The 23,040-nt window shown below is 38.2% G+C and overlaps 1 protein-coding gene across 4 annotated transcripts; it reads left to right on the top strand.

Moving 5' to 3' along the window:
* Positions 1-10,680: 10,680 nt before the first annotated feature.
* LOC136211008 (uncharacterized protein At4g10930) lies at positions 10,681-21,061 on the top strand. Of its 4 annotated transcripts, XM_066002498.1 has the most exons (15): positions 10,681-10,820; positions 11,033-11,129; positions 11,505-11,590; positions 11,762-11,852; positions 12,082-12,131; positions 12,614-12,683; positions 13,199-13,308; positions 13,795-13,860; positions 14,847-15,409; positions 15,532-15,615; positions 15,767-15,842; positions 17,251-18,508; positions 18,603-18,677; positions 19,163-20,131; positions 20,265-21,061. In XM_066002498.1, exons 2-15 carry the CDS (start codon positions 11,058-11,060, stop codon positions 20,469-20,471), a joined length of 3,777 nt encoding a protein of 1,258 aa, XP_065858570.1. In that variant the 5' UTR covers positions 10,681-10,820; positions 11,033-11,057; the 3' UTR covers positions 20,472-21,061. The 4 variants fall into 4 exon arrangements, with proteins under 4 accessions (XP_065858570.1, XP_065858571.1, XP_065858573.1 ...); XM_066002499.1 differs by lacking the exon at positions 15,532-15,615; XM_066002501.1 differs by lacking the exons at positions 10,681-10,820; positions 11,033-11,129; positions 11,505-11,590; positions 11,762-11,852; positions 12,082-12,131 and having other exon boundaries at positions 12,611-12,683; positions 13,203-13,308; positions 14,831-15,409.
* The last annotated feature ends 1,979 nt before the right edge of the window (positions 21,062-23,040 follow it).

Here is a 23,040-nt window from a genome sequence, read left to right as displayed (position 1 = left end):
TAGGGCCGGAAGAGGGCCCAAAAAAAATTAGAGTAAATAAATTGTTTATGTTTTAAGTATAACAAATAAATTCAAAGTAGTAGAATGGTATTACATTGTTTTCCAACTAAAGAGATCAAGGGTTCAGTTCCTACCTCTGTAATAATATATTTTTAATATATAAATGATATATATATGGGTAGTTAAGGGTAAGAATGCAAGTTTCATTTTATTACCTCATTTTAAAAGAAGTTTCATTTTATTACCTTAATTTGATTAAATTTGAAAATTAAAAATGGAAATCTTGCCTCCAAAAATCTCCTATAACATTTTATGTATGAGACTCCGTAGGAGATTCCTACAGAACATGTTTGTAGGAAAAAATGTAGTTGTTTCCTATATTTCCTACAGGGACCCTATATTAAAGGGGTCTTTACTGCTTATTTTGCCTAGGGCCCCTAAATTGTTAGGACCGGTCCTGCTAAAGTGTAACATAGACTCATCACTAGGGCCGGAAAAAGTCTGTGCTCACAACAAGGCTGCGTTTGCAAAATAAAAATACCATATATACCCATCTGTAAATTGGTAAAACCACATGACATCTATATGTAATTAACCCTTTAAAAATTTCAACCCCATTTCATAAATCCTAAACCATAGACAATATATCATAAACCCCTAATTTATAAATTCTAATCATTAAAATATATTAAAAATGGATAGGGTGCAAAAAAAAAAAAACTCCTAACATTTACATACATGAGCAATTTTATCATTAACGTCTAAAATAATGTAATTTTACCCCTAACATTGGCAGCCAAGAACAATTTTATCCCTTAGGTCGGCAAGTTGGATCAATTTTAGACATTATTCTAAAACACAAATATTTTATTTCTTATTCTGCACCAATTGCATATAAGTTGATTCTAACAAAAAAAAATCATGTTTTTTGTGATTTAATAATAGAATTGAAGATTGATATTTTTAAATTCGGTGAAAATTTTAATTTTTTTTTACTCAAACTCGTACAAAATACAATATTTTTTTTAAGTTTTTTTAAAAAACAAATTCACGTTTAAACATATGGTTGTGATCTGTTACTAATTAATGATAAAATGGCGTACATGTGAAGTATAGATGACAAGATTCATGACCGAGAAGACAATTTGATAAATAATTTCTCTAATTGACCCAACTTGTAACGTTAATGATAAAATTACTCTCAACTGCCAACATTATGGGTAAAAAATTTTAGACATTAAAGGTAAAATTACTTCTAAGTGTAACATTAGGGGTATTTTTACACCTTATCTCTATTAAGAATAATTATTGTGGGCTGCTATATACCGCAATATTTTTTCCAACCACCGCACTATTTTGACAATTTTGCCCTCCTCATAATTTAAACTCAAAAACTCAAAAATCTCAAATCCTCTCTAGCTTGTTGGTTTTTCAAAAAACCCGACCTAAAACAACATGCCGCCAAAGCCAAGAGCGGGTAAAGGCTTCATGAAATCTCCGGTAAGTTTTTTTTTTTAAAATTACTCAGAAATCACGGGTTTCGCCTCCGAATCGGAGGCGGAACCCGTATGAATATACACTAAACGGAATCGCCGTGCCGTTTCCACCACAGGTGGAACGGATGAACTGCCCCTTCCACCCGTGGTGGAAACGGCACGGCCGTTCGTTCCACTATACGGTGGAACGAAAGGCACAATCGTTCCACCGTACAGTAGAACGAGAGCCATGCTCTTTCCGCCTTACGGCGGAACGAGCGGCGCATCCGTTCCACCGTATGGTGGAACGGTGCGTGCTGCCCGTTCCGCCGTAAGGCGGAACGAGAACGATGCCTAGGTCGGCCCTATGGCCGACACGAGCGCCGCAACCGTTCGGCCCAGCGGCCGAATGGTTACGGCGGTCTGTTTAGGCAAAATTCGGTCCGAAATTTTGTTTTTTTTTTAAATAACTTCGTTCGACCCGGCCTATGGCAATGCCCAAGTATTAAAAAAAACCGAAAAAACGAGAAATTGAGTATATTTAAATAAAAATGCGTTATTTGCATATATATATGTAAAATGTTTTTGGTTTTTACAGGCTGATATTGCTGAGGCCCGTTCTGGAAAGAGACATACAAGGTCACGTGTTGTGACTGCCTCTGCCCGGAGGGAACGGGCGGACCAGATATTGATGGGGGATGCCCAGAGGGCACAGCCTGAGGAGATGGCGGATGCTGTAGAGATGGACGGACCTGACTCCATGCCTCCTCAAAGTTCATCCTCTGTGCCAGTACCTACTAAGACCATACCGAGGGGTCGTGACGTACGTTTTGGTTCTACAGCAGGGTCGTCTTCGGGTGAGAAATTTAAATTTACTTATTATTATGTGATTTATTCGTAATTATTATAAAACATACGAATATAACAAATGAGTTTACTGTAATTTCAGGTAGCAGCAAGCGCTCGAGGAGTGATGTAGAGGATGACTAGATCGTGAAGACCCCGGTTCCTAGGGGTCCATCTGATGGTCTTGTGATCCCGAGCTTCCTGTGACATATTGCCAATGCTATCTGGAGCGGACAGAATAGGGGCCTCCTCAGGTGTCAGACATGATCATTATACTGTGGGAAGTTGTGTGTATGGTACAGTGGTGCTTCTAAGCAGATCCAGAACCGTATAGAGTCAACTGGATTGTCCCATTTACCCAATATCATGTATGGCCACATCGATGTGCCCCTTATTGTGGCTTTTGTGGAGCGGTGGCAGCCAGACACGTCATCATTTCACATGCCGTTTGGTGAGATGAGCATTATGTTGCATGATGTGTGGCAGATTTTGCGCATCCCCATCGATGGGGCTATGGTGACTTCTGATGCGAGTGTTGAGGAGCTTCAGTCTTATGTGATGGAGTTGTTTGGTATGACTCGGGAGGAGTTGCAGCAGGGTCACTACTTTAATGGTGGTATACGAGCGGCTTCCGTCCTGGATTATTGTCAAGGAGATCGGATTGCTAATGCACAGGCTACTGCTTGGACGTTTCTGATGCTCGGTTGCACATTGTTCGTGGACAAGAGTGGAGACTGCATTCGACCTTCTTGTCTATTGGAGGTACAGGACTCTGTATCTAGAGCCATTGGACTCTCGTGGGGCTCAGCTGCACTAGCATATCTATACCGTCATCTAGGTATTGCTAGCAGAGGAGACTGCGGGCAGATCACAGGTTGTCTAACACTGCTTCAGGCATGGATTTATGAGTACTTTCCGTGCTTCAGGCCTTAGCGGGAGGGAGTCACATTGGATCCAGCGATGCCGAGGGCTTGCATGTGGCCATCTATACCGTTGGAGAAGAGTGGGGATCGACTGAAATCATATCGTGTCCGACTTGATAGATTGACTGCTGATGAGGTGCAATTTCAATTTAATTAAAAAATCCAAATTCATTTACTTGTATTATTTGTATGTTAATGTTGTTGTATACGTCTGTATGTGATGTGGATGCCGTATGGTCCTGATGTCATTACGCATACCCCTAGGATGATATATGCCGGATGGATACGTTATAGGGATGTGATCGAGCCGTACATGCCGGGGAGATGCCTTCGCCAGCTAGGTTATATGCAGACCATACCCCGACCGATCTTGAGGCCGTTGAAGTCCGTACGTCCTTGGTCCAGCTTGAAGTATCGGGTAGAAGTGCCCACCGATATGGCGGAGGATCTTTGGACCTCGTTTCCTGCCATTGCTTTAGACTCGCATGTTCGCTCTCCACACGACAAGTGGTTGTGTTGCCAAAATGTAAGAAATTTTTCATCCATGCAACAACAAACTTCTCCTTATGCACCAACCACATCTCCTCAACGTACGAGATAAGAGTTTGGTACCTGCTCATCGAATCCTTCATCTTGCCCAGATTTTCCTCGTACTCCGCAATGGATAAAGATTCAATTAATGTTCTCCATTTTCCATTCTTGAATTTACCGGCAATTGATTTGTCTCCCATAATTATGTATGCCCGATCTTCTACATCCTTGTTTATATGCCAGGTGCATAGCAAATGTGCTGTATGTGGGAAAACCTCCAGAATCAGTTTCAACAACCCCAACTCCCTATCACTGACGATAACAGTCGGGTTGAGATCAAACCCAATCAAAACCCTCAGCCGCTGCAGGACCCAATGGTAACTTCCTTCAGTCTCATCTTTAATGATGGCATATGCGATCTTGAAATTGTTATTGCAAGGCGTCATCCCAACAATTTCAACAAATGGCATTTTGTACTTGTTGGTTTTGTACGTGGAATCAATGCCGATGCACCAGTGATAAGTCCTGAATAAATCTACTGATTCTGGATGTGCCATAAACACATGTGTAATGATGCTGGAATCACCCTCAGTTTGCGTATAATGAGCATACTTGTTCTCGAGAGCGATATGATAGAACTGACTAGCCAAGTCTCTACCTTCAAACCCATCCTTCCTCATCTTATCTCTATAGTTGTAGACGTGTTTAATTATTGGGTGGTCTTCATGATGCTTTTCTTTAACGGCTGCTAAAATAGCACAAGGCTTTGCTTGAGCCGAACTCATATCACGAACGATTAATTTAGATGCGATACTGAGTCCGCTCATCTGCCGACTTCCCTCTGGATACACACGTAACGAATGATTGTGCTGACCAGTTAATCCAGCCTTAGCCTTTATCCCCCAACCAGTAAGGTCTGACCGTTGATAGGCTTTAATCTCAAATTTACACATGCACGCTTTAGTTTTAGTTTTTCGTATTAACCCTGCGTCATCTGTTTTCCCTCTGTAGCGTTCACCCCATGAACATCTCAATTGCTTTTGCTTTCCACCATTTTTATGCGAAGATATTGTAATCTCAAACCCAATTCGAATAGCTACCTGTTTTTCCCAAGTAACAACATCTTCACACGAAGGGAAAACAGTGTCCGTTATAAAACGAGAACTGTAATCAATGATGTCCAGTTGCCAATCTTCTAACGGTTCCTGAATATATAAAAAATGCATAATATGTATTAACAATACGCACAAAAATGTTAAAAAATGGCATTCGGTTGCATAATAGGTATTAACAATACATGTAAAAATTTAAAAATATAAATTTAGGGCTTAGTCGGGTTAAAAATTACAATTCCGAGCTTGTTCGGACCTCGTATAGGCTAAACGGACAGGCTGCCACGTTAAAATGCAAAAAATTGGGCAAATTATGCCTAAAGGGGCAGCCTGCCCATTCCACCGTAGGTGGGAACGGGCAGGTCACGCCGCTCGTCCGACGGCGGAACGAGCGGCATGCGCCGCTCGTTTCGCAGGCCGAACGGGCAGCGCGTTCTGCTCGTTCGGCTGGTGGAACGAGCGGCGCATGCCACTCGTTCCGTAGGCCGAACGGGCAGTTCGTCCGTTCGGTCGTGCGGACGAGCAGCATGAGGCGCCCGTTTAGGCCAAATCCAATTAAAAAAAATTAAAATTTAATAAACGAAATTTTAATTTAAATTTATATCGTAGGATTACCTCGTGTACGAAATCATGGTCTTCGGGAATGCTCGGGTCCATTTTCGTCCAATTAGGGTTTTTAGGCTTGGGAGAGAAAGAGAGGAAAAAAAAGTTTTGGTTTTTGAGTTTAAATTATGAGGAGGGCATAATTGTCAAAATAGTGCGGTGGTTGGAAAAAATATTGCGGTATATAGCAATACCCTAATTATTGTACTAGTTTGACATAATTTGAAAGATCGAAGATAATGATAACCAAGCAACACATAAATTTTCCTTTTCTTTTTTTATATTTAAGCCTAATTAGTTTTTTTTTTTTTAGAAAAATGCTTGTATTTTCATTAGATGAAAAAAGAAACAGTAAATGCAAGATCCAATACAAGTAAAATAAAGAAATAAAACTTCACACAAGTAAATGCCAAAACCAATACAAGATCCACGAAGAAATGGAAACGACTACAAAGAGCAAATAAAACCATAAAAGGTATAAAAAAACATCAAACAATAATATAACATATACTTATCGTAAATCCGAATTTGTAGAAAAGCATTTACAATCCAAATTTAACCATTTAGGCCATTCGGAACATTCGGATCTGAGTCCTTTTTGTTATTGCAACCACACATATTTATTGATCCACGGATAAGATAAACCGTTTTCGTTCTTGCTAAATTCGGAAAAAGTATAAATGACAGAATAATAGAGAGCAGATACAATCCAGACGGATAAAGAATATCTGATAAATAATAATAAAAACACAAAAACCTAACAGATCAATAAAATATGAGACTTTGTCACAAAGGAAGAGAAGAGAAGAAGAGGAGGGAGATCGAATTTTTTTTTTTAAGCCTAATTAGTTAATCATATTATATGTAATCAAAATGGGTAAATTACATCCATGGGCACTGGATTTTATCCATTTTTATGATATGATCATTACATATGTGGTTACTCAACGTCTCAAAATAACCATTGAAGATCTCAAAATAAACAATTTAAAAGATTAATGATATTATGGGGATCCAGAACGAACCAATCGATCAAACTCATGGCGGCGGTTGTGTTGTCTGGCTGAGCAATCCGAATTACCCTGGTGCTGTTTGGGAGATTTTAATGATTTGCTTTCTCAGGAGGAGAAGCGAGGATGGCGGGTTCATCCTCAAAATTTGATTGACGGGTTCAGAGAGGCTGTTGTGCAGAGCGGGCTAGTGGACTTGGGCTTTGTAGGTCATCCGTTTACCTGGGAGAGGGGTCGAGGAACGGACCGATGGGTTGAGGAACGCCTTGATCGTGGTTTAGCATCACAGACTTGGCTGAATTTATTTCCGAATGCTGAAGTTAAAGTATTGAACTTTACTTCATCTGATCATTTGCCACTCTTGTTGTCCCTGCAACAGCAAAGCAAGAGGGTTTGGGTCAAAAAGTTCAAATTTGAAAATTCATGGCTACAGAATGGGTGGTGTCGTAGCATTATTGAGGATGCTTGGAGAGGCTGTGGATCTGATTAGATTTTGGTAAAAATTGAGGAGTGTGGGCGGAATTTATGGAATTGGGGCAAAGACTATTTGAGTGCGTTAAAGTGTAAAATGGTACAAGTAAAGAATGATTTAGCTCACTTACGACGTCGACGGGATATGGATGGGGTGAAGTTGTTCAAAGAAAAACAGGAAGTGTATTTTCAGGTACTGGGCCAAATGGAGGTTTTCTGGAAACAAAGATCGAAGGCATATTGGCTTAAGATGGGAGACGCTAATACGCGTTTTTTTCACGCCTTTGCAAATGGTCGAAGGCGAAGGAATAAAATTGAAAAGCTGAGGGATGAAAATGGAAATTGGCAGAATTGGGAGAGTGGAATGGATGGTGTTATAAAATCATACTTTCAGGACCTGTTTCAATCAGCGAATTCATTTTCCATGGATACTTTGGATAATATCCAAGCGGTAATTTCTGAAGAGCAAAATGCTGAACTGATACAGGAAGTGACTGAATAAGAGGTTCGGAAAGCGGTTTTTAGTATGCATCCAGATAAGGCGCCAGGCCCTGATGGCATGAATCCTGCATTCTATCAAACATTTTGGTCTATAATTAGGGCTGATGTGGTTAAATTTTGCCGGGATTATATGGAGTCGGGGACTCTTCCGCCAACAGTAAATGATACCAACATTGTACTGATTCCAAAAAAGAAGCAGCATGAAACGATGATGGATTTCAGGTCGATTTCTCTCTGTAATGTGTTGTATAGAATCCTTGCAAAGGTAATTGCCAATCGGCTGCAACCTTTATTGAACGACATGATTTCTGAAGCTCAAAGTGCTTTTGTACCTGGTAGGATGATCACTGATAATATAATTATTGCTTTTGAAACAACCCATTACCTTAACAGACAAACACAAGGGAGATTTGGTTCTGCTGCGCTAAAGATTGATATGAGTAAAGCGTATGATCGGCTCGAGTGGAGCTTTGTTCGGGCCATGTTGATGAAGTTTGGCTTTTCTGAGGTATGGGTAAATCGTATTATGAAGTGTATTACTACTGTGAAGTATCATGTTGTTGCGGAAGGTCAAGAAATTGGTCCGATTGTACCCTTTAGAGGTGTACGACAGGGTGATCCTCTTTGCCCGTATCTTTTTATCATCTGTGCTGAAGGATTGAGTGGGCCGATTCGTCAGAAAGAACGAGATGGGCTTTGGCATGGTTGTCGAATCGCGCGAAATACCCCAGTGATTAGCCATCTATTTTTTGCGGATGACTGTTATCTGTTTTTCAGGGCTGCTGTGGATGAATGTGAGGTGGTCCAAGAGGTACTGAATGAGTATGAACTTGCATCGGGACAAGTTGTGAATTTCAATAAGTCGGCTATCATGTTTAGTCGAAAGGTGGCGAGGGATGTTCGGATTGCAATGTGTAATGTCCTGGGAGTGCGAGAAACAACTGATCAGGGGAGATACCTTGGTCTTCCGTCGATGGTGGGGCGAAATAAATCCACGGTTCTGCGTTTTGTAAAGAGCCGTGCGTGGGATCGTATTCAAGCTTGGCATAATCGGCTACTGTCTAGAGCTGGTAAAGCAATTCTCCTCAAAACTGTATTACAAGCTTTACCTAATTATGCCATGAATGTGTTTCTTTTTCCTCTTGGGGTTTGTCGTGAGTTGGAACGGATGTTTAATACATTCTGGTGGTGCAATGGAAATTCTGGGATAAGATGGATGAGTTGGGAGAGGATGTGTGTGGATAAAGAGGAGGGCGGCATGGGTTTTAAGAAACTCCGGGAATTTAATATGGCGATGCTTGGGAAGCAGGGATGGCGAATTTTGACGAAGTCGCATGCCTTAGTGTCGCGACCGTTAAAGGCTCGCTATTTTCCTCATACGGATTTTACCCATTCGCTTAAGGGTCGAAATCCAAGTTATGTGTGGAGCAGTATATGGGAGGCAAGTCAGATTTTGCTGTAGGGATGCAGAAGACGTGTAGGCAATGGAGTTGATTTGAGGATTGGGGAGGATGCATGGATTCCAAAAAATGTTACAGGTCGTCCAACCACTGCGCTTCCTGATCATATTCTGCAAGCACCGGTCTCGTCATTATTCTGCACTGAAAGGCGAGCGTGGGATTCTGAGGTTCTTTTGGATATTTTCAACCATCATGATGCTAACAATATCCTCAGTATTCCCTTATCTGTAAATGATAACTCCCATGATTGGTACTGGTGTTATGAACAGAATGGTGAATATACTGTCAAAAGTTGTTATAAATTGGCTGTTACTGATGTTGTGAATGGGAACATAGGGGCTTGGCGGAAGTTATGGAATTTGCGGGTGCCTGCAAAAATAAAGAATCTGGTTTGGAGAGCGTGTCATGAAGTTATACCTATGGCGACGAATCTTGCTCGGCGAGCTGTTGTATTATCTGGTTTTCTCCGATTCTGCAGTGAGGAGCAGGAAACAAGTCTGCATATTTTTAAGAATTGCCGTTTTGCACATGCTGTATGGAGTTATGCTGATTTTGGAAGAGGATTTCTCCATGGCCATGAAACGTTTTTAGAATGGATGGGCGAACTGCTGAATTTATTGCCAAAGGATAGGTGCTGTTTATGGGCATCAGTTATTTCAAGTATCTGGTACTGTCGAAATCGGTTGATCTGGCATGGAGAGAGGCCGCGGGCTGAGGCGGTTTTCCAGATGGCATGCTCGAGTTTGCAGGCCTGTCGGACGGCACAACTACTGTTGTCGAATAACTGTCGGGTACCTGCTGCACCGGCTAGTATTGATCGTTGGAGGCGCCCGCCTATGGGATATTCAAAATTGAACGTAGATGCTTCTATCGTAGCTGGTTCGGGAGTTATGGGAATTGGAGCTGTGTTGAGGGATAGTGCAGGGGTGTTTTGTGGGGGAATGGTGATGAGAGTGCTTGGAAATTTTCTCCCACGGGAAGCTGAGGCGGTAGGAATTAAGGAGGCACTCAGTTGGGCGAAGAATCGCGGAATCGATAGGCTGATTGTTGAGTCTGATGCGCTGACTGTGGTTGAAGATATTTATAGACCGCGTTATCGGTCTGCATATGGCACTCTAATTGAGGATTGTAAGAGGTTATTAGTTTCTTTTAATGACGTAGCTGTCAGGTTTGTTGCTCGTTCTGCGAATGAGGTTGCTAATGCTCTTGCTCATGCACATCATTCTTTGTCAGAATTGACGGAGTGGGGTATTGTCCCTCCGGATTTTATTTTGCACTTGTTGTTTGCTGATTCATATTAATATATCCATCTGGTTTGTTTCAAAAAAAGAAAAAGATTAATGATATTCTTGATAATTTTAACTCTTAAAAAAATTTGATATGAGGCCATTTATATGTTGTTTAGTTAGGAGAGAAATTGGATTTTTAGAGAGAGAACTTAAAAAATGGTGATTTTAAAAAATAAAAAATGCGGTTTCATGATAAATGTTATTTTGAACAATTTTAATTCTGAAATATTTTCATTTTGGGGTCTTTAAAATCATTTTGAAGAGTTAATTAAAATTTAGTGGCCAGAAATGTAACAAAATGTAAAGTTTAATGAATTCAAGTTCAATGGATTTTATGTTACAGTTTGAAGTTCACTGACCATATGCGAAATTTTTTAAAGTTCACTGACCATGTGTGTAATTTACCCTAATGAAAATTTTAAATTTGTAAACTGAAAATTAATGTATCATTATCGCTAGGCCAGCTTCGATTCTTTCGAAACCTCCAAATTACGAAGCTGTCTTCATCTTCTTCTTCCTCAACCGGCATCACTTGCAGAAGCAGAACGGACATGCAGAAGTAGCAGAATCTTCCAGTCGCAGATAATTTTCAGTTACAGGTATTAAATTTCAATTTTGACCTATTTGTAACTATTTGATCCCTAATTTCTCCCTCCTGCCCTCCGAAAATCTTGTCATTTGTTTGCTCCTATCTGACCTTCTCATCTCCTTGTTAATCGCAATTCTAGAACTGATAGCCTGCATATGGAGAATCGATATTTTTACTCGTTCATCCTTTGACTGTTGCTTCTTTTGTTTTTTTGGGAAAAAGTAACCAGGTTGGTTCGTTGTAAGGTATGATAATGGAGGTGGACTTCGATGCCAGTGATTTTTTAGACCAAGAAATTATTGAGTTTGAAGAGAATAATGTACGTATCAATATATTAAATTGTAGTTGTATTTGTGTGTTTTTGGTTTAATTCGTTGATTCCGAAGTTACCAATTTTTCTCAGTGATGGATATATGTTATTGTTCCATCAAATGTATCATTTAAGAACTGAGGTTTTTGCATGTAATGATTAGTAAGCTGCATCTATTGTTTGGTTTTAGTGGATTGGGAAGTAGTTTGAATTATAAGGGGCAACTTAGTTGCGGAATTTTTGGGCCTTTCTTGGCATTGTTTTATGATCGATGCTTAAGAAACATCTAGCTTGTTTCACTTGCTTAGCATTTTGGGATAAGTTAGAAATTTCAGCCTATAATTTGTGACGTCTGTTTTACTGAAAGTTTTATTTTAAGTGCAGGATAATTCTAATTTTGAGGGTGAAAGATGTGGGATATGCATGGACATTATTGTTGATAGGGGGGTTCTTGATTGCTGTCAGCACTGGTATACATCTTCAATTTCTTTCTAGCTTCATTTTCTTTCAATTCCTGTCACGGTGAATCCAAAATTCTTGAAGTACTATTTTTTTTTTTTAATGTCCATATGACTTCTATTATTGGTTAGAGTGAACACAAGCAGAATGTAGTAACTTTGGGTTCATCCTGAGAATTTCAGGTTCTGTTTTGATTGCATTGACAACTGGGCTACGATCACAAACCTTTGCCCACTTTGCCAGAACGAGTTTCAATTGATCACCTGTGTTCCAGTGAGTGATCTAAAAATCCTTAAAAGCAATTTCTTGTGTTAAATTTTCATGGCGACTTTTTGTATTTTTGTTGTGCATTTATGATTACGGAACTTTAGTTATGAGGTGAGATTTCTTTCCGTTGATTTCGGTGAACTAATCATATCATGAGGCTACCATTCATGAAGCTTTATTGAAACTTCATTCAGAAGATTGCACGAAATGATTGGCTTTTTCTTTGATTATGAAGGTGTATGACACAGTCGGAAACAATAAAATTGACGATGATTCATCTTCCAGGTATCTTGTTTCCTATTATTTAATTTCTATGTTGCTGGTAATTTCCTGATTGAGGACATTCGTTTTTGTGTATTAGGCATAGCATTCTTGTATATACGCAGCAGGCTATTTGTAGTTAATGGCACGTGTTTGAGAAATTTGACAGAGATACCATTGTAGTAGAAATAAAAAAAAAATTATGCTCCCTGGTTTCAAGTTAAAATAATAGCAATATGTTACAAGCCTTTTTGCTTAAGAATGAAGCTGGAAAATGGAAGAATCGTTGATCAGATTCGAAAGATGGGTAAACTAGAAAGTCCAAAACCGATATTGGCATTTCATTTATTATTTGAGAATTGATATTCATGCTATTGTGTTTTCAATTCTGTTAACTGTGATTAGTATCATGATTTGATTTTTAGGATTAAGTGATTGAGGTCATGAGATGATTCTTCATCACAAGTTTGTGAGTTGTGGTTTTCTTTCCTTCATCTGTGCTGCAGGGATGATGAGTGGTCTATTGAAGGGACGAACAACACTCTCTCTTTTCCATCATACTATATTGACGAGAATGTAAGCATCATTCAAATATTGAATTTTTGTGTCTTAGGATTAGTTCTTAGTCATCTTTTAAGTTTTCAGCTTTGTAACTATAAGCATACCGTCTTGTGAATTTAACAGGTTTATTTAGCATTAGTATACTGAGAGATATACTGAGAGATATACTGAGAGATATATGAAAGTTGAGAATTGTATTTCACAGAATAACTTTAATTTGGAATGTAAATGTTCAACTCTCTATCAAGGAGAGATCACTTCATTTTCCTATCGTTCTTGCCAACTGCTGGGCTATCTGGGAATATATCCTGCTGTTCCTCAATGTGGAATTCCTTTTCTGCTCAGAAGTTTATCAGTTGTGTCTGATTTAAATGCCACAATGTTTTGTACATGCATTTGAAATCATGGATTTGTTTTTATTTTTTGTATAAGTTTGGAGTGTTATAGGGATTCAGATTTATAATTTTAAGTTGTATCTTTGAAATGATTGTAGCCATCTGCAAATTCTTATTTGCTGTCTCATTTTGTAGGCAGTTATCTGCTTGGATGGAGATGAGTGCAAAATTCGAAGTGGATTAGCTAATATTGAAGATGACAGTAACTTGGATACCTCAATTGCCTGTGATTCCTGTGACATTTGGTAACTTCATTATCTGAAACAAGTTTATAAGGTGCTTATGTGTAAAATGATATTGGTAAAACCTAGATACTCATGAAGCAAGGAAAACCCTCCAAGAAACAAAATAAATTTGAAGGTCTGAAAATGATTAAATAGATGAAGATATATAGAACCCAAGCAAATTTTTGTTCTGAAAATGATTGAAATGAGTAGTTTTTATAACATTTTTATTGTGACACTTTTTGAACTTTATTGCAGTTTTTCTTTCTCCTGTTATAAATTTCTTCTAATTCACATTGCAACATTGTTATTTCTCTGTGAATTATTTTATAAATCCTATTTTGTCATCACATAATTTTCACTCTGCGCAAACGATGAATAGCATTTTATCCATTTCGCCTACTTAAATGCAATTGTATAGTCTGTCAATTTATTTAATAATATCATATAGTTAGTTTTTACCCCATTTTGAACCTATTTTCATTTTTTCGACATAATTGGTGATAGGTACCATGCCTTCTGCGTGGGCTTTGATACTGAAGATACATCTGAGGATACATGGTTATGTCCAAGGTAAATTGTAAGGAATTATAGTTTTAACATTCATGTAGATTAGGCTGGGAGAATCCCTCGCCCTTCATCTTATAATTGTCTTTCTTAATGAAATATATATTTTTTTTTTGTATAAAACGGATACATCGGGAAGTGTCAGGTTGCTGGTTCATTTTCTCAATATGGTCCCCTGAATGCAATCAGGGAAATTGGTTCTGAACCTGAATTTATGTACATGCATGATAAGAATAAACACGATATAGAGCAGAAACCAAGAATCAAGACATTGAATAGAGAAAGTAAGCTTATATTAGTTAAGAAAATTGGATTTAAGCCCGCAGGAAATAACTTCCCTCTCTATCAGAGATAGAGAGCCCTGCATTGAAGCAGAAAGAAAAATACAAAATAACCCTATCCTTTCTCACAAACACAATCCAATAAATACTCATTTCTCTCCCTTTAGTGTCCAAGTCTCACTAGACTATGACTAACTTTTCCCCCTATGCATTACAAACTGCTGTGCTGTAATAACAAAATGTCCTATTAATTCCCATCATTGCCTTGACCTGTTGCATAAACCTTCAATTCTCCTGGCCCCTCTGAATTATGGCCCAAAATTCCTCCATTGCGAGCATATTCTCTCTATCAATTCACGTGCATGTTGGCTGCAGGACTTTTAGATACCTATGGGATACATTCAAATGGACAATTTTGTGTCCCTTATTTGTGATTCTTATGTGGATAAAAATCAAATAAAGCAATAACCATTTTTCTTGCATATGATTTTTAGAATTAAATTTAAGAACCATCTCTGCGTTATAAATAGCTCACATTTTTCTGATCTATGCTTGGACAATTTTGTATGAAATCAACATTGTTGCTATTCTCCCTCATGCATAAAATAGTAAAATACTAGTATATTGTATATTTTTCATCATTTTTTTTAACAGAAACCTAGGTTTCTCCCTCCTTTTCTCTGAAAGAGTTTCAGTTTTGATTTGCTTTAGATGTATGGTTGGTGAAATACCACAGAAATCTGATGCAACTTCAAAACAGAGGCCAAGCCACTTGAGTGGTGCAGAGAGTGGGCATACTAGTTGTTTACATGAGACTACTTTCTGTGGGAAGTTGTCTGTGGCTGTTGCTGATGATGGAGAGACAGCTATGGTTGTCTCAATGGTTGATGGAAGTAAAGGGAACAAGGAGGCAACTGAGAAATACACAGCCCTTGAAGTGGATGAGGACCTGAAAGTTGATGGTGATAGTCTTATGGAAACCGTGTCTTCTAATGAAAAGAAGACTGTTGAATCAGTCTTGGACATACAGGGTGTCCAACTTTCCTTATCACAAAATACATCCTCCAGCCAACCTTCTGCTTCCTTGGTGATTGGTGAGTTGAAAACAAATTCTGTTGATGGAGCAATCAATCGACTGAGCAGCACTGACGGTGTTAAAAGTTCTTTGAGGAAGTTGCTTGATGAATCCAAAGCTGGTAACAAATTGTCTGAAACTGAAACTGAAACCACTATTGGCCTTCATCTTGGTTTATCTGTCAACTCTTCTTTGTCTGGTAATTTTGCAACCATAATTTTTTTTCAACTTCTTGTTAATGAACGAAGGGCATAAAAAGTTATATGGAGCTTTTCTATGTTCAAGAATGTGTAATTGCAATAAAAATTTATGTGCTGTCAGTTGATCAGACAAAGGATATAGGAACTGGACAACAAGGGACTGAGGATGTACCGCAAGTGCTTTCTGAAGAATCTTTATTAAGAGGTTGAAGAGTGTCTTATTATGATACAATATGTAAAATAATGAGTCCATTCTTTGAGCTGTAGCTTATGTAGTCTCCTTCATGATTTTCCTTCAAGACATTTGCATAACCATTTCATCATGCAATGCATTGCTAAATGTTTGTACTTTGCAGATGAGAAGATTCTACCTGATGCTGAAAAGGAGGCTGGCAAAAGGATTGGCTCAAAAAGAAGTCGTACAAATCGCAGGTTACTCAGACATTAAGCTTTTTGACACTTTCTTATGTTATTTATGCCATTAGTGGTAGTGCCTAGGCTTCTGTAGTTACTAGTTAGTAGTTTAGCATTGGTATGTCAAAGTGCCAACAACTTAATTGTGGCTGCTGTGCTGCTCTTTTTTTTTTTCTTTTTTTTTGGTCTGGGTGTCAACCGGAGTAGGTTTTTGAATTTGTTTTTAACCCTTTTATTTCCTTTGAGCAACTTCAAGGGGCTCATTGGCTGTTATCAAAGTTCGAGAGGTCATTAAACTTTCCTGAACAAGTTTGGGGTGTAAGGATGTAGTAGGCCAAATAAAACTAATAGCTTTCTGATGGTCAAGTTCAGAATCTTTTTATCTCTGAATATTTGCCTACCTAAAAGCTCTTAGTTTTGTTTTCTCTCTTGAACAAAGAGGGTTAAAACCCTAAATGCTTACAGTATCAGATAATCAGATTGTCACTCTTCATAAGTTCATCCTAAAACCATTTTCCTCTCTGGACTTGCCTAGTTTTTGGCTAGTTTTTTCTGAGCCATAAATGATGGGATTCGGTTGCCTTCTTTGGTTTTATGGTGCACCTTTTTCTAAATTTGGAGAGTAATTTATGGGGACACCATTCTGATTACTACACACACAGACAGATAATTACATATACATACTTGGATACATATGTGTACATTACATATACATGCTATACATTGCAGCCATTAAAACTTAATGCAATTTGTATAAAACATTTTGATCCCATATGTTTAATGGTGTCAAAACTGGCTGTCGAGTCATAATCGTGTTATGTGATCTATATTTTTCCCGTGATTATATATGATATAAGTGTAATGCAAATGATAACCGTGTCAAACGGGTCGTGTCGGGTGGGTTGTCTCTGTAAATTGTATTATCGTGTCATAAATTGATAGCCGTACCGAATATTCCCCTTTTTGTATGTCTTCTGCTCTGAAACCATATCTGTTATTTGTCATAGTAATGTGAAAACATAGTTTCTCATGTATTACTTGTAGACTGTTATGTGAAGAATTGCGACAATGAGGTATTGATATATTTTATTCTATAAGTTCCAGTGCTAATGATTTTGCGAAAAACTAAATGCACTTAAATTCTATTCTATAAGTTCCAGTGGTAATGGTTTTGCGAAAAACTAAATACACTTAAGTTACTTCGAGATGCAATATCTAAGGATTTTGGGAGTTTATTCAACATAGCTTTTATGGACTTCTTATTGTATACAAATGAATTTGAATCTGGCAAGAAAAGAAAGAGCACAGAAAGTAGCAACAGGAAAAATAATATAGTAATTTAAGTTATAATTTTCTTATTGCCTGTCGGGGTGAGTATTTTTTTTATTATATCTTTGATCAAAAGTCTTTTCTTTATTCTTTTTAGTGTTGATGTTGTCAAGACTGCTGCTGATGAGGAAGATAGAATTAAGAATGAAGCTGCAGCTTCTCAAAAGAAACTTAGAACCAAAGGAAAGTTTCAAATGACTCGTTCTAAGGATCAAAGCAATGAATTTTTTAAGGATGATTCACGTAGACGTACCACCCAGGTGGCAGTTCCCGAAGATGCCAAATTGAAAAAGTCTACTGAGAAGGAAGATGTTGTTCCTGATATAATGAGTATAGTTCAGGGGATTGGTCGTAGACCTAAAGGGCTTCTCACCCAGAACTCTGGTGATAAATCTTCAAAAGAAAGGGAAAGTACAGCTGGCTTGAGAGTCAAAAAGATTATGAGGAGAGCTACAGAGATTGAATCTTCAGATGTAGTTCAAAAACTTAGGAAAGAAATAAGAGAAGCTGTGCGTAACAGGTCCTCTACAGATATTGGGGAAAACCTTTTTGATCCAAATCTTCTAGCTGCTTTCCGCACGGTTGTAGCAGGACCCACAGGGGAAGCTCCTGCAAAATTGCCACCACCTGCTTTGAAGGCAAAGAAGTTGCTTCTTCAGAAGGGTAAAGTACGTGAGAATCTTACAAAGAAAATATATGGGAATTCTAACGGAAGGCGAAAACGTGCATGGGATCGAGAGTGTGAGGTTGAATTTTGGAAGCACCGATGCATGAAGGCTTCAAAGCCTGAAAAAATTGCAACTTTGAAGTCAGTCCTTGATCTCTTGAGAAAGAATCATGAAGGATCAGAAGAGCAGACATCTGGGAGTCAGTCGAAAACCCCCATTCTTTCGAGATTGTATTTAGCTGATACATCTGTTTTTCCAAGAAAGAATGACATAAAACCTCTGTCAGCTCATACATCGACAAATAATTCTGAGCAGAACAGCAGACAGCTAAACTCAATGGAAAAAGGCCAGAATTCATCTCATGATGGCCGTGCATCGGAATTAACACAAACAAGCACAGTTTCTTTGAAGCTTGCTGTTCCTTCAGTTCATGACAAAGGGTCTAATGATAAACTTCAAAGCTCGAAGGGTAAAGCTACTGCTAGTAATCATGGTTCTTCGCAGGCTTCATTAGGTGGTTTAAAGGTCAATTCACAGAAGGAAAAAGGTATTCATCATGATAGGAAGATTGACAAAAGAAAATGGGCTATGGAGGTACTTGCAAGAAAAAAAGCTGCTACAGGTACAAAAGCAATGCTTGAAAAGGAGGAAGACAATGCTAAACTCAAAGGAAATTACCCCTTGCTCGTATGTAACTTTTCCTTTAGTCTTTCTAATAGCTGTTTGGTTCAATGATTTGATTTATGCTAACATTTGCCTTCTTCCTGATTGTTATGAGCAGGCTCAACTGCCAATAGACATGAGACCAGTACCGGGACAAAGTCGCCACAATAAAATCCCATTATCAGTCAGGCAGGTAAGATATGCCTTCTCTATAACATGTCTTAACCTTTTCTTTTGTAAAAATCACATACATCCCTGACGCTTGCTTTCTTCTGAAGAAATAAGTAGTGTTGTACTTTGTCTTTAGAAGGGGGATAAAATGCACCCACCGGCAGTGAAGTTTGGTGTCTGTTTCATAACACTGAACTTCATTTTCTTTCAATTAAATCACTGAAACTTTACATTTCATTTCAATAAAGTAATTCTGGCCAATTTGTGTACAAAAGCTCACCGATTGTTGTCCTGGTGAAGCACTTTAAAATCAAAGTTTCCAGTGCAACATAGTGGCCAATAATATATATTGTCTGATCTAGGCTCATCCGAAGTTCTTCACACTGAATTGCTCAGTGACCTCTAATTTTTGAGCTGGACTACAACGGATGTCACATTGATTTCATTCTTCCGAACTGAGCATAGACTTGATTGTAGTTTTACCTAATTGCTGTCCTTGTTATACAGACACAGGTTTACCGACTAACGGAACACTTCTTGAGGAAAGTAAATCTGCCAGAGATTCGCAGAACTGCAGAAACAGAATTGGCTGTTGCAGATGCAATTAATATCGAGAAGGGAGTTGCTGACAGGTCGAGTAGCAAACTAGTGTATTTAAACCTCTGTTCACAGGAATTATTACATCGATCGGAGAATAGTGCGTCAGTCACGACCACAGAACCAAATTCCTCATCCTCATCGTTGCAGCCAATTGATCAATCAGAACAAGCTAATGAAAGTGATGCTGCTGTTCATGATGCGCTGAAGAATGCAGGGCTTATATCTGATTCTCCTCCGAGTAGTCCACGCAACACCAACACGGAAAAAGCAAATGAAGTTGTTAATTCTCCACTGCAGAACAAAGAAGATGAACCTGAAAACATATTTGAAATTGATTCCCATCCAGAGGAGGATATATACGGTGATTTTGAGTATGATATAGAAGATGAAGATTACATCGGCGCTGCTGCTACGAAAGTTGCGAAAGTACCTCTAGAAGAACCCGAATCAAGACTGAAAGTAGTCTTTTCCACTCTCAAGTCTGAAAACTTAACTGATCATCCTAAAGATCAGAAGAGATCGGATGATATCGAAGAATCCAAGCTTTCTACGAAGGGTCATACTGATACAGGCACCGTTAGCTCAACAACTGAAGATGGGACCGATAAGTCTTCTGCTCCTCCGCGGTCCTTGCCCGCTGAAGATGGTGAAGAACTTTCTCTTGCAGAGTGTGAAGAATTATATGGCCCGGACAAGGAACCATTACACAACTTGCCAGAAGAAACACGTGAGCTGGTTGTTCATGCTAATGTTCCAATCAAGGAGAGTGTTTCAAGCCAAGTTAACAGAGAAAGTTCATCCAACCTTTCTCATACCAGTGAAAACGTCCGAAGGAAGGATAAATCTGAAGTTGACACCATTCCTGTTTCCAAGAAGGTACTACCGCACCTATTTACTGTTGTCTCTACTTATACCGGTCTACCATTTATCAATTTTCTGAGCAAAAGATATGTGATACCATATCGTGCTTATATATTTATAAATTCGTCCGGATTTTTTTCGTCTGCAGGTTGAAATGTACATCAAAGAGCACATCAGACCGTTGTGTAAAACTGGTATAATCACTGCTGAACAATACAGGTGGGCTGTTGCAAAAACTACTGATAAAGTTATGAAATTCCACCAGAATGCCAAGAACGCGAGTTTCCTTATCAAGGAAGGCGAGAAAGTGAAGAAACTGGCCGAGCAGTACCTCGAGACTGCACCGCAGAAGTGAAAAGGCGACTTCAAATGACTAATATTTCGTGTTCTTGAAGTCGCTCCTACCTTTGTTTTTTTTCCCATTCTCCATCTCCATACAAGTTATTCTGCACATGTTGACAGCGTACTACCCGGCTCATTATCAGTACCAGTAATGTATACATCCAGAGTAATATTTCGTGTTCTTGAAGTTGCTCCTACGTCCGGTTTTCTATTCTCATTTCCACACAAGTTATTCTGCACATGTTGACAGCATACCACCCGGCTCATTATCAATACTGGAAATGTATGCATCAGAGTACGAAGCGTCTAATGGAATCGAAACTTGAAGTGACGGATCGGTCCAGAATGTGTAGTCTGCAGAGGGGATGAAAGGTAAATATCTATAGTTTAAATCCATTAGAATCTGCAGTAGGAATTATGGAATGGAGGAAAAGGAAGTTCCCAAATTGCAGGAACCTTAAACAAAGGAAAATGACCGTTTGGATGTTTAAAAATTCAAAATCAAGCTCAAAGGTGTGAACTGAGTTAATGTGTATGTAAATTCAAATCACAAGATTCCCATAGAGTATATGATTAATTATTTCTTGGTGGGTTTTTTTTTTACGTTTAGGGTATGTTTGGTTTAATTTTTTTTTTTTTTTTTTTACATATTAAATAAAAGATCAGAAGTTTAGTGTATCTAGATAAAAAGTCAAGGGCTTGATACAAAAAAAAAATCAAAGGTAAAAACAATGAAAGATCGAGCCCCAGGTGCTTTTAGCCAAATTGTTATGCTTGAATTTAGGTAAAAAGCATGAGACTTGCCATCTTTTTTTTTTGTTTTTTTTTTTTTTTTTTTTATAACTTTAGACTATATTAAGCTTTTGAAAAAAAAAAATCAGTTTTGAACATAAAACTCAGTTTATAAGGTGTTATTTGTATTTTTTACAATTTGAAAATAATTTTTGATATATGTAATCAAGGTTGTAAAAAACATTAGATGTTAGTTGGACGGACATGATCGGATTTATATTTTTGTATTTTTTATTTGTTAATAATTTTTTTTATATAAATTCATATATATTATTTAAAAATAATAATATAAAAAACACGTATATTTATAATATATCTATAAAAATGTTTAAAAATCAATATGTCAACAATAATATTTTTTTTGATAGAAATTGGGACGAGACAGAACTTGGACGGGGTGAGCACTCGTGATTCAAGAACTGACAAACCCGCAATATATTAATAAACGAAAAATGAGTGTTTGAACAAGAGAAGAGGAAGGAGAACAAACAAAATGAAGGGGGAGGAGAAAAGTTTAGGAAAGTCAAGAAAAACGCAAGTGAGAAATACTACAAATGTCATCATTGATAAACCTGTGGCAAAAAGCAGGAGTTGAAGGCCACCAATTGATCACTGAGGAAGAGAGTCCAAACTTTGTCAGTGCATCAACAACTCTATTTCCTTCCCTAAAGATGTGTGAAAAAAGAATGTTCATCCTATAGCAAATGCTGAGACAATGCAACCATTCTTGACGAATACTCCAAGGAACATCCATGGAACGATGTCTAAGCAGATTAACAACGTACATTGAGTCTGACTCAACCCAAAGCTGATGCCAATTTTTCTCCCAAGCAAGTTCAATTGTAAAAAATAGTGGCTCTCAATTCAGCCATGTAAGCAAGAGAAGGAAGGGTAGAAAAAGCAAAACAACCTTTGGGAAATCCACGATAGTTGCGAAAAATACCTCCCGCTCCTGCCTCGCCTGAAGTGCCAAAAGCAGAGCCGTCCACATTGACTTTAACCCATCCCGGAGGAGGTTTAAGCCAATGGACCAGAATAATGTTGGGAGCCGCGGGCGGCTTAGGAGAAGCCAGAAGACGGGATAAGATAACATCATCTCTCCGTGAAGAGCAAAAACCTTTAGAAGTGGTAAAAGACTCTCCAATCATTCGAAAGAGGGTGATCTTCGAGTGCTGAATAGAAGGAGAAACCTCCTTAAAGATTGCTTCATTCCTGCAATGCCAGATTAACCAGATGCAAGTGACAGCAGCAACACGCCAGATCATCGACACCTGTGAGCCAAAATGAATGCTATGAAGAGAGCTGAAGAAATTGATGAATTGTGAATAACGAGGCAAATAGCAGTCAAAGTGAAACTCAAGGGCCCTCCAAAGAGAATCTGAAAATAACCAAACCACAAGCCATAGCTCCCACGAGAAGGAGAAAACCATAGCTTCCACGAGAAGGAGAAAACTTCTCTAATGAAAGAAGGAGAAAACTTCTCTCAACAACAATATTATTACAATTCAATTATAATAAAGTAAAAAATATTCACAATAAAAATGCTATTGTTTACCGCAAGGTTGTAAAAAACGCCAGGCGCTAGTCGGGCGGACAGAGCCTTCAGGAATTAATCGGATTTGTATTTTTTTTATTTTTTTATTATATAAATTCAATTAAAATATAGATTATACTGTCTAAAAATAATAATGTAAAATTATTTAATATAGAAAAACATGTATATTTGTAACATATATCTTTAAAAATGTGCAAACATCAACATTTCAACAACAATATCATTGAAACAACTT

Source organism: Euphorbia lathyris, chromosome 1, assembly GCF_963576675.1.
Source record: "Euphorbia lathyris chromosome 1, ddEupLath1.1, whole genome shotgun sequence".
Taxonomy (NCBI): domain Eukaryota; kingdom Viridiplantae; phylum Streptophyta; class Magnoliopsida; order Malpighiales; family Euphorbiaceae; genus Euphorbia; species Euphorbia lathyris.
This window is presented reverse-complemented; position numbering and strand designations above follow the sequence as displayed.

Bases quoted from the DNA above. Each gene is read 5' to 3' on its own strand.
- LOC136211008 (XM_066002498.1), top strand. From the start codon at position 11,058: ATGATAATGGAGGTGGACTTCGATGCCAGTGATTTTTTAGACCAAGAA. The intron at 18,509-18,602 runs GTATGTAACTTT...TGTTATGAGCAG, and splicing joins AAGGAAATTACCCCTTGCTC to GCTCAACTGCCAATAGACAT. The intron at 18,678-19,162 runs GTAAGATATGCC...CTTGTTATACAG, and splicing joins TCCCATTATCAGTCAGGCAG to ACACAGGTTTACCGACTAAC.